The 11,977-nt window shown below is 44.6% G+C and overlaps 1 protein-coding gene across 1 annotated transcript; it reads right to left on the bottom strand.

The window, feature by feature from the left end:
* Positions 1 to 4,158: 4,158 nt before the first annotated feature.
* LOC138637049 (uncharacterized) lies at positions 4,159 to 11,455 on the bottom strand. Its single transcript, XM_069687351.1, has 5 exons — positions 10,495 to 11,455; positions 9,224 to 9,254; positions 9,055 to 9,135; positions 8,671 to 8,910; positions 4,159 to 6,002 (listed from the first exon to the last, which is right to left on the bottom strand). The coding sequence occupies exons 1-5, from the start codon at positions 10,912 to 10,914 to the stop codon at positions 5,446 to 5,448; spliced, it is 1,329 nt and encodes a 442-aa protein (XP_069543452.1). The 5' UTR covers positions 10,915 to 11,455; the 3' UTR covers positions 4,159 to 5,445.
* Positions 11,456 to 11,977: the final 522 nt, after the last annotated feature.

The following is an 11,977-nucleotide window of genomic DNA, read 5'->3' as shown; positions in this document are numbered from 1 at the left end:
ACTTATAGTGAAACATTAGTTTATGTGTATTGGAAGCGTCCAACAAGTCTCTGGGAAGTCTGTTATAATCGTAATAGCTTAATAGAAAAATAAAGCATGACAAAGGATGCCCTCTAGAACATGATCAAATTAAGACCTGAATACCCACATTTTCGGGTAGACTTGGTTTCTGGAAAGGGCAGAAAAAACACTGTAAGAATAAGATTATGAGATTATTAAACGTGATAAACATGCTAAATGCAAAAGTGTTCCTAGGAGACACGAAAAACACAGTATAATTAGTTGTACTATACATCTTACTTTTGCTGCTGCGCAACCAACAATCGGCAGATTACCTGATGATTTCGGAATTTAAAATTCCAAAAAAAGCCAAATATCCGGCATCATTATAACCTGCTGAAGATAGTAAAATCACCTGCATTAATTTTAACCCTCGATAAATCTTTTTTTATTTAATTTTTTTTAATCTATTAGGTTTTTTTGGCCCCAAATCTTTGGACTCCACTCCACTAGGATTTGAACTGATATGGGTCGTAATAATCTTAGATTAATTACAGATGATTTTCTTTGTACAAACAATACATTGGTCTGAGATTGATGTACAGATCTCAATGTGTTCCTGTTTAAGTCAGGAGAGCAGCGCGGTGGAAGAGAGGGGCTGAGAGGAGAGAACCGATAACTCTGAAGTCATAACATGCCGCTAAACATTGAAATTAACTGCGGATGTCGATACTAGGAGCGTTGAGTCTGATATGAAAACTCACGCACCGAAATGTGACATCATCAGAAGGACATTATCTCGAAAGTAGCTCTGCGGGCGAGGCCTGGGGAGGAGCGTTTGGGGGAAGAGGGAGGAGGGGGGTTGGCTGTAAATCATGCGTAATGGTATAATGTTTCAGCTGGATGGATACACACAGACGGATGCTCCATTCTCCATCACTGTGTATTTGCGCTGTTGTTTTTTTGTTATTTGTCAGACGGCCCCCGGCTTGCAGGTCATAAATGCGGGCTGTTTAACTGGACCCCCCCCCCCACACACACACACACACACACACACCCTTCCCCCCCCCCCCTTTCAAATCTGTCTGTCTGACCGCACAGCGCGCACTCACAGCGGACCGCATCCTGTTTGCTGGTCGGACTGGGAGGTGTGAATATTCCACCAGTAAGCTATATACATGGATAGCCTGGCAGATGTGAAAGAGAGAGAGAGAGAGAGAGAGAGAGAGAGAGAGAGAGAGAGAGACACACACACCACCTGTTGCTCATCACATGCCAACTTGCTACACTTAACAACCATGTTTGAACCTTTTCTTTCACAATAAATCTAAATATGATTGTTTAAAAATATCCAACCTGTTTATTTACATTTATTTTCTGCACCTACATGACGATAAATCCTGACAACGCACCAGAAAAGCGGGATTTAAGGCTCAAAAGAGGCTTCAACAAGGCTCACAGAACAGACTTCTTGTATGCGTGACCTTCCCTTCCCGTATTAATTTGCCGGAAGCACATCTTTAAGACCCCATTATTTCTGACTCATGTTTAGATAAACTGGAAATGTGAGTTTCCCGTCGGGTTCCTGCGTTATGAGCGCACTCTTGGTTCTTCCATCAAGGGCACACATCTAAAGAAAAAGAGAAAAGGTTGGAACTCCGCTAGACCTACTGGAAAATTATATTTATTGCCAAAAACATAATCAGATGAGGACCGCACTGAAGTGCATCTCGTTTGTTTTTGCCTCCACAGGAGTTGCAATCTGCATCAGTGGGATCGCTGCCTATCGGGATGTAACTCGGAGAGTTGTGCCCAAAACGACAGAGCAACAAAACAAGAGGCGCACCATGCTCCTCGCAGCCACTGTTATACTGATAATGACGATAATAAGAGGCGGCCCGCTCACTTGTAAAGCTCATTTTGTGCTGCTGCCGGGGAAGAGGAGGAGGAGGAGGAGGAAGGGGAATGGGAGTCTTTCCTCACTCAATATGCTAATAGCAGAAGTCTTGCAGAGGTGATGTTTATTCATACTAACCGAAACAATTTGCACACAGTCGAAACTTTGGTGGAGAGAAAGGAGAACCTCGTTTGTTCTCACCATCTCTTTATTTCCGAAGTGAGAGCTGCGACTGCAGAGAACTAATTACTGCAGGCAATTAGCGAGCAGATCGAGGCTATAGGTCCAAATGTACTGGGGATGTGTGTGTGTGTGTGTGTGTGTGTGTGTGTGTGTGTGTGTGTGTGTGTGTGTGTGTGTGTGTGTGTGTGTGTGTGTGTGTGTGTGTGTGTGATGGAGTGTGTGTGTGTGTGTGGGGGGGGGGGGCGGGGGTGCTTGGTTTGTTTTGACACCACGGAGAGAAGACCTGTGTGGTTGTAGGGACGTGTTTCCAACATTTAGGCATCATTTGTCAGCAGTAAAAAGTTCTTCCCTAATTTGTGGGACAAAAACATGGACCACTGTTTAACTATAAAGATACAGAGTAGAGATACTCTGGTACAGAAAAGCCCGATTTATAAATCTCGAGTAAAAGCAGGCTAACGAGAGCTGCCACCAACATATATCAGCCTTAGTGTATCATGCATCATAGACCATGTTTTTTTAAATACTTGTTTACAAGTATGAGTTCTGGAGTAAAATGACACACCTATTACCAAACATCTGTTCTCAAATGTATCACAGAGCAACAATAATGATTACAAAGAAGAGCAGTGCACAAAACTGGATTATGAGTTTTACTGTTGGCTATGGAGGAGCTCATTTTAAACTATCTAAATGGTGATAGAAACTTTGTAAAGCAAAGCGTAGTTCTTTATAAACCCTGAGTTCTGGTAATATCGAAATCATACAGTACAGTGGAGTTCAAAGAGCAATATTTACTGCTGAAGACAGAAGAGGAAGTATCACCTGAGTAACTGTTCATGCTGTGGTGAGGTTCCACCATTGTGTAATTTATATATTAAAATATGAATTTGCAAAGTAACTAAAGTTGCCAAATAAATATAGAGCATCATTACGTCTCTCTTTGAAATTTGCCAGATCACGATAAGGGCCAACCCCAGTATCACGGCCAAACTGAAATAAACACGGTGGTCCAAATATGCATGAACTACAACATTAACAGGTCTCCTCATGTATTGCATCAGTAAAAGTTTTTTTTACCAAAAAGTGAATCACTTGAGGAAATACGCCACCACTGCACGTTGCCCTGTACAGCTCATGCTCGGAGCCAGAATCCATCCAGCAGACGCTGCCAAATGCGCACACATGGCACGGCGCGCTATCCATCCTTCCTGGCAGACTCTGTCTCTCCCTCCCTCTCTCCTGTCGGCCCTTTGAAATCCGCATCACTCTGGTCTCATTTCTGTTTACAAGAGTCAAATTGCTTCCACACACTTTATTTGTAAAAGCCGATCTATTTGCAGGGAGAGAAGAGAGAGAGAGAGAGAGAGAGAGAGAGAGAGAGAGAGAGAGAGAGAGAGAGAGAGAGAGAGAGAGAGCGAGCGCTGCGCCAAAAGCGGTTACGCATTTTTTTCACTCGCGCGGTAAATACCTCCGCAGTTGCACATCAACACGCAGTCATCCTGATGAGTGGTCGGAGAGAGGCGACAGTCTAACAAGCTTCTCTTCTGACTCATCGGTTATTACGGAGTCTGACCGGCTGCTTAACTGATTTTGTGCATGCACGAGATGAATAATGCTCAATGGAAAGTTGGCCCAAACTACCGCCGCTTCTGACTGATGCTTGTTTTAATTGCAAGGAGTTTTTTTTTTTTTTGCCTAAGTCTTACAATGAAATGTACAGTTTGGGTGGTCTGACTAAATACTTTGCACTTTCTGAAAAGGCAAACTCAGTCAGTGACAAAGATGAGACAGGAGGGAGCTGCTCAATAGGCTCTGCATTATAAGTCAAGTGGTCACAGGCAGGATGAATGTAAAACCACCGGCCATGCCAAGTATAAATAGTCCTCGGCACCAGTGGTTCTTCCAATGGGTCCTGGAGCCCTGAAGATTGATGAGAAAATTAGAAGTTTATACTTTCACCGTTTCCTGTGCCAGAATCACACAGAGTGAGTTCAGGTCCAGGAGTGTGCGGAGCTCTCAACCAATGAGGAAGAGGCATGACTTCGTGGCAAAGAAAAGGCAACCAGAGGCATTGAAACATCTAATTTTGTATTCAACATCTGACCGATAAATGAGATGACAAAAAAACAAAGACACAAGTGCAACTACTGCAACCGATGTTTCTCTGCTGTTAAACGAGCATCGTGTTGGAGAAGCAAGTGATAGAAGGAAGGGCTCTAACAAGGGATCAGCTTTCAAAAAACATCAAGGGTTGTTAGTAAAAAGCAAGCACTGTACAAAAAGTTCAATCAAGTCACAACTCCGGGGAAGTTTTATTATAAAATACAGCAATCCTTCCTCAGCTTTGGAGTCTGAGTAAAATGGCTTTACACCTTTGGGCTCAAGTTTTTAAAGTGCTGATGAAAACAGTGAAAGCTCCACGCAGCAGTATGTTGAGGCTGAAATATGCTGAGATTTGCTCTCTGGTTCAGGTCATTCAAACGGGTATTAGATGCATTAAAAGGGCCCACTGAGGCTTCCTATAAATGGTCCTTGTATCATCATACAGTGCAACTTTAAAACCATCGGTCGATCCATTTAAACCTCTTGGTATGAAAGCTGTTGGAATCCCTCTCATCTCATTCCTTTTTTCTTCAGTTCATCACCTGCTGTCTTTAATTCATGCATGCTGTTTACTCGTTCTCCCTCTCTGTCACTCCTTTTGAAGTCTTTGGGAGTCCTGTGGTTTTCAAAGGGTCAGAGAAGGGCAGCCCTACTGTCCTGATCGAAGGCAGGCCGCGGGATAAATGTATGGACCACCTGTCCGTGCAGCTCTGTGTCAACACTGCTGGTGTCGCCGTACTCGCGCCTCATCATCTCACCCCCTGCCGCTTGTACATTGTTTCCTCTTGCACGCGTGCGCGCGCACACACGCGCACACACACGCACACACACACGCACGCACACACGCACACACACACACACACACACACACACACACACACACACACACACACACACACACACACACACACACGAGCGACTGAGCTCAAGGTTAGTGCTTCTGTCCACATCCAGAAACGGGCGTGCTGCCCGGTGGAGGACTCCTACTGTCTGACAACGTCACACAGAGACAGATCAAGGAGTCCCGCTGCTAAAAACCCTCCTTTTCCTCACACTTTCCATCTCTTTCTGGCCCGAGCACACACCAGTGGGGGTTCAGCTGGAAGAAAGGGCTGTGTCCTGGGGAGAGTCAATATCAGGTCTGGGGTCACGCAGAGATTGGAAAGAGGCAGTCCTTCAAGATGAAAAAAAATTTGCCTTTCAAATGACAACAGAGGATCAAACCACTCAGGGAAGCTGTGGGTGAGTTTTTGATGTTACTATTGAAGCTCTTCCCATTCAGCTTCTGTTTCCTGTCCATCTTGCCCAGCGGAAAGGCTCCCAGGGATCCCCACATCTGAAAGGGAAGCCAAGGTTGAGCACGACGATCCAAAACTGGACACCAGGCCCGATTCGGAGTCCGACAACGCCAGCTGCTCAAACTTCTGAATCACTCTCCTCACCGACTGGAAGGAAACCTCCCCGTGCCACCGACCTCCGCCGGCACCACAGGGCCCCCTGTAGGCCGAGTCCTTACCGAGGAACACGTGAGGAGGAGGGGGGAGGCCACAGCGCAGCCTCAGCCTGCCCTGGCCCAGGCCCAGGGCGGGGAGCACTCCGGCAGGGCCGAAGCGGGTAGGCAGCGTGGTCAGATGTTCCTGGGTCAGAGGGTTGTAGAAGCTCAGCGTGCCCCCGCCAACGTTGAGGAAGACCCCGAGGGTTTTGATCTGAGGCGGCACGGTGCAGAGCGGCTCACGGCCCCCATCGTACACCGCACAGAAAGACCAGCTGTGCCTCTGGAGCCACCAGCCGCCAGAACCGTCCAACGGCATCACACCTGGGACAGAGAAGCAAAGTCTCATAATCGTTGCACACGTTTTAGAAAGACTGGAAGACTTTGGAGAACCTGGAGCTTTTTATGCAGCATTATCATCACGTATAACTTATAACACATAACAGTTTTCCCACAGAGCACACGTGCTCCTGAATCTGAGCATGCCAAGAAATTTAGGAGCACATTTAAAAATGGTCAAGTAGCATGGTTTCTTAGCAAAGTAAATCATTATATACATATTTATATTGTGCGTAAGGGGTTTGTGCTTTTTCTCTGTGTGCAATTAAGATGTGAAAACCAGTGGAGGTCTATGAAAGTACAATATTTTAATATCTAGTAACACAAGGCATGAAATTAGAATCCTGACAAAGCTTTTTTAAAACAATGAAACCGAGTTTTATTGCAGGCGTGTGTGTGTGTGTGTGTGTGTGTGTGTGTGTGTGTGTGTGTGTGTGTGTGTGTGTGTGTGTGTGTGTGTGTGTGTGTGTGTGTGTGTGTGTGTGTATATTTACTAAGGGACTCACATCTGTGCAATAGCACCACAATCCCACATTGATCCTCCCAGATATAAAACCTGCTGTTTTATATTCCAAGTCAAAACCTTTCTATAAGGCTGGACCTCGTTGTAACCCTGTTGATCATAAAACCCTAAATTTAGGCAGTAGATAAATTCTTTTGCATAATTTTGGGGAATTTTTATTGGGTGAGAACGCGACTGCAGTAACACTACACTGAATAAGACCAAAAGTTACTGAATGTTTTTCTAGTGTGCTGTAAAAAAAAAAGAAGCCTCACGAGCGTAATGATTTAACGGTAACGCTGTGCTCTGTAAGCGGCCGGTGGTCAGTCTATCTGACCGCACCCATCAAACTGAAGGTTTAACATCATCACTCCACGTTAATATCACAGTTGTCATGTCCTCAGCTGATCGGCTACGTTACGTTCGTAACAACAGATTATGGGAGGTTGTCATCTTTTACTCACACACTGCACTCCTAAATAATATTTTCAACTTGCACAAATCTGTGTTAATCGTACTGTATAGACCTAAACTTTACTTTCTCCAATTGCATGCTGTTATTACCAAATGTCTGTGAAACAAACGAGTTATGTTTAGTGCTCGCCTGCAAGCACACTGACCTGACCTGGAAAACAGTACACCTGCCAAACAGCAGCACTGTTGTGAGCATGCAGACATTAGCAGTCAACACAAAACACCTGAATACAGACCGTGTCAGGTCCTGGACACGGCTGCCATTAACATGTCTCCTATTAACAGGTGTGAATGCTCAGACCACATTCACAGCTGGCCCGGCCAACAGTCTTTTAGCAGTGTCGATGCAAATGTGTGCCGGGCTTCACTGAAGGGCCGCCTGCTCAACTGATGTCCTCAGAATAAGCAACAGGAATATATAGAGAGAAAATATCCTGCGAGATTACAGCCTCGAGTTTCTGGAGGCTGCAAAACAGCTGTTTACTAAATAAAAACACAGGCTGTTCACCTGATGCTTGTTTCACCTCCACCAAAGCCTCCTCCTTCTTTTAATTTAGAGCCCTGCCCACTTAAACAGGGAATGTATCCACAGTAAGGCGGAGTTTGATAATCTCAAACCCACTGGATCAGTTAAATAATGTGGGCCCGAATTGACGTGAGCGGCCCAGCCTGGCGGTTCAGGAAGTGAATTACAAACTATAGTGTTCAGACATTTACAAATCTGATTTTATGTCACAAATTTCTGACAGACGCTGCAATAAAATCCAGCTCCAGTGAGGTAATGTCAGGTGTGAACAGTCGTGAGCTGACCACTTGTGATTGGATCAGCCGGGACACATTTAATTTTATGTTGCCGTCCAACCTGCTGTACATAAGTAGCTTATCTTTAAAGATCTTAGGAATAAGAAATATACTTATGAATGTTTGGCTAACCACCAATTATTCTACCCCCTAAAATACTGTGGACAAGTACAATGTCAAAACTTGAGTTGCTAAAGTCAATAAACATCAACCGTTTTTATGCACTTTAGATGTTTGGGTCTGCCATCCAGATTACGTAATACCATCACAGAGGCATCTGATCTGTCCAAAATTCATTGTGCAGCATGACAACCAGCCCAAACACAGACAACTAGAAGAAGAAAATGTCCTGCAGCAGATGGTGTGGCCCCCACAGACCCGGATTTCAACATCACGGCGTCAGTCTGACATTACATGAAGAGACTGAGGACACGGAGACAGTTTGGAACAACCTACCTGCCAAAGACCTTCAAACACCAAAGACCAAAGAGAACTGCAGCCGCTTTATAGAAAAGGGTGCTCACAACAAGTATTGATTTATATTTAAGTGTTTTTGCTGTTAACTATTCACTACGTTTACTTTTGCAATTGGCATTTAGAGCCTAAAGTGTTTTCACAATATGTTTCAAAGGTTGCGTAGAAGTCCCTTTTCCATTGTTGCTGAAGCAATAATCACAGTTGTGTCCATGGTCTAACCACTTGGCGGCTCTCTGAACCGGGCAGCCCTCCGATGACGTGTGTGTTTACAAGTCTGAGTGCACGTTCAAGCGAATTGGCTTTAACCAGCGCAGTCTTGCTGACTAACGGTGAGGCTTTCTGGAAGCAATGAGCTCGCTGGCATCGGACCAATCGAAACAAACTGAAGTGGGCTCTCACCGATCCTGTAGATGGAGCTGTTGCACACATCCACCTCCCAGTAGTACTGTCCCTGTGCGAGGACAACATCGCCGCACACATGGAGGAGGGCCTCGGGGTCAGAGTTCATCGTGGGTTTCCTGATCTTGGATTGTGGAGGGGGGGCAGCTGGAGTCTGTCCGTGGTAGGTGACCGTGAGGGAGGAGTTGGACAGATGGAGGGATGGCGGGACAGTTGAAGGGTCGAGAGCGAAACGCAGACCTGAAACAGGCCAGAGTGTATACATGTGTACAGTATATATACATGTGTATATATGTATGTGTGTGTGTGTGTGTGTGTGTATATATATATATATATCCTATCACTTGTCATCTATACACATGAGCATCAAATATGATTCCTGACCAAAGACAGACCGCTCCATTTCTTGTTCTTGCAGGTCAACAGCGCCCTCCACTGGTGTCACTGAGGAACTGACATCGGTGCCTGGATTAAATGAGGAAACATGTGAAGGCTCCCATGGTGATGGTGACAATCGTGATTTATACCAAGAAACGGGGAGGACCAAACTCACCGTATAAACTGGTCTGCGCTGTTTCTTCACCCTAAATATGGAGCAGCAGTCAGACACAATGAAAACAATGTGAATCAAAATTAGAAACATTCGTCATCTAGAGGGAAAATTAATGATCCTTGTTTAAAATAAGTACTTTGATATTTTAGGGAGTACACTTCTTTGCTCACTGATTAACATCTCATCTGTTCTGTTCGTGTGGGAAATAAACCAAAAAGTACACAAACAAGCTGTCTTACAGGGCATGATGAAGGCCTACGGCAGCACACCGTCCTCACCAGGCAGGAACCATCATGTTACAGTAGGTCCGTGCAGGCAACCAGCAAAGGTGGATTTTGTTTTCTTTGGAAAAAGCCAGGCTGTTTGTTTCACTCAGTTTCCAGTTGATTTTCATGTTAAATCAAGCAGGATCTGTCCTCTCATCAAACTCTCAAGAAAGCAAATCAACATCTGTTCTCCCAAACTACTGATGTAAGATAAATTAATCAATAATGTCTAGTATTTGTACACATTAAGTTCACTGTGTTCAGGTCAACAAAAGTAAACAGGACAGCTTCTTTTTTTTAAAACATTATTTCTTTACCATAAAAATCTATGAATAAAATCTGAAAATGATATGTATGCATTATTATAGACTAATTAACACACATACAACACATATTTGTACTTGAGCCCGACCGGTAAATCAGTCTGACCATTTTATCGGCCAGTTTCGGCTTTAAACAGATGCATCGGTGTTAATGTTGGTCGGTATGTACCAATATGAAAAACTTTATTTACAGAACATTCTAATTCTAAAGTGTTCTATTTGTTTTTTTTATAGTAATTTATAATTATGAAATTCCAAAGGAATATTTACTGTTTCAGTGGAGCAACGTCATTGTGAACATTAAACTGTAAAACATTGTGCCTCCATTACGTCACACAGATGTCAAAGGATCACTAAAACAACTGTTTATAGTAACTGTATATGCAGTATGTGTGTGTATAAAAAAAATAATTCTAGCTGATATATCGATATCTAATGTTTTTTTCCTAAAGATATCGCCCCTGGCATTAAAAATCCAGTATAATTTATACATGATTATTTTTCATTATTTGCACTTGAGTGGGTACACAATTTTATTAATCAACAGTTTGCAATTATAACATGTCCCTCTTCACATCTTAGCATATAATACTTTATTCATGATTTCACTGAATTTGTATCCTTTACATTTCTGTTTTTTTTACTTACGAGCTACAAACATTAAATGTTTAAAATTTCTCACCTGCCCGTGTTGAAGGTGATCTTCAGGTGATCCCTCCCTGTTGTCCGTCACCGCGGCGACACATTCAGACCTCAGGGTGGGATGGTTTGGGAGACAGGAAGTGGCGGCTGACCAGGTCCAGCATGGCAGCTCCACGGGACGTCGACAGCAGGGACACAGCACGGAGCAGACGGGTTGTCGTGCACCGCGGCGGTGAGACGGACAGGTGGAGCTGCTGTCCTCCCCGGCGGCCACACAGCGAGCACACATGGTGTGAGAGCACGGCAGGATCAAGGCCATGTCGTATTCTCGCTTACAAGCCGGACAGCGGGGAAACTGCTCCAAACAATCCATGTCGTTTTCCACATCTTCTCCCCTGATGCGTTTTCCCACATCCGGCTCCTTGGGCCTCGTTTCAGGACAGAAGTTCTTCACCGCCATTTCGTTTCATTGTCTACATGCTGTCTCACTGTAGATGTGCGTCATCTAGTTTTGCTTTGAAATTATATAAAGTCTCGATGAGATGGAGAAAATTCACGTTTCCCGTTATTCCCAGCATGGAGATAAAACCGGTGTATATCCAGCTCCCATCCTCAGGAAGAAAGGCCTCCGGCCGTATAGAAGCAATATCAACGAGCCATCCTCCCAGAAAAGAGACATAGCTGCCGCATCTTATTGTAAAGATATTCTTGTGCTAGAAACGGACTCTTGTCGAACGGAGACATTGTCAGGCTGCAGGATCCTAAGCAGATATAGAGAAATCCTCCTGTTGTGCCGTCCCGTCGGTCTCCCAGCTCATTGTGGTGGGTGAAGTAGGTGGAATGGCTTCGCAGATAAAAGAGAGACAGAGACAAGAGGCCAGCCTTTTGAAGGGTACTCATTGCTTGGGGTTGCCACGGTTACAGCTCTCCCTGCAGAGATGCACAACTATGAGATAATGCGCTGCAAGGAAACCTTGTGCAAGCACACACCCGCATTTAAACATGAATACAAAAAAACTCATCCATGCCATGAACACGAGCCACACCACGTAGGCAAAACTGACGGGACATTGGTGTAACACACACACACACACACACACACACACACACACACACACACACACACACACACACACACACACACACACACACACACACACACACACACACACACACACACACACACACACACACACACGAAAACACACATTTACACCTCCTGGTCTGGATGTTCGATTCTCCTCTGCAGCTGTGCTTCCCTTATGGAGAATTATTAACAAGTAGTCCAGCTACAGACCTTCAGGAGAACATGACATGGATGTCAAAGATATTTGCCACCGCTCTGGAATTCACTCAGACGGCTCATTGTCCCCGTTGTCTTGTCTACAATGTCGGGGTCAGACCCGAGGTCAGTGAGGGGAGGGCTTCCAGAGAATGTAAATGGTAGAAAGCATCAAACTTCCCGAGCAGATCACGCAAGAAGAAATGGTGCAATTTCACTGTCAGGTACACAAGCAACAATT

Source organism: Brachyistius frenatus, unplaced genomic scaffold (assembly GCF_029030835.1).
Source record: "Brachyistius frenatus isolate BFR_SWC_R1_liver_20210118 unplaced genomic scaffold, ASM2903083v1 Contig_1, whole genome shotgun sequence".
Taxonomy (NCBI): Eukaryota; Metazoa; Chordata; class Actinopteri; family Embiotocidae; genus Brachyistius; species Brachyistius frenatus.
This window is presented reverse-complemented; position numbering and strand designations above follow the sequence as displayed.

Coding starts and splice junctions, on each gene's coding strand:
- LOC138637049 (XM_069687351.1), bottom strand. CDS start 10,914: ATGGCGGTGAAGAACTTCTGTCCTGAAACGAGGCCCAAGGAGCCGGAT. Junction 9,255..10,494: donor ATCACCTTCAACACGGGCAG/GTGAGAAATTTT, acceptor CTCCATATTTAG/GGTGAAGAAACAGCGCAGAC. Junction 6,003..8,670: donor CAGCTCCATCTACAGGATCG/GTGAGAGCCCAC, acceptor TCTCTGTCCCAG/GTGTGATGCCGTTGGACGGT.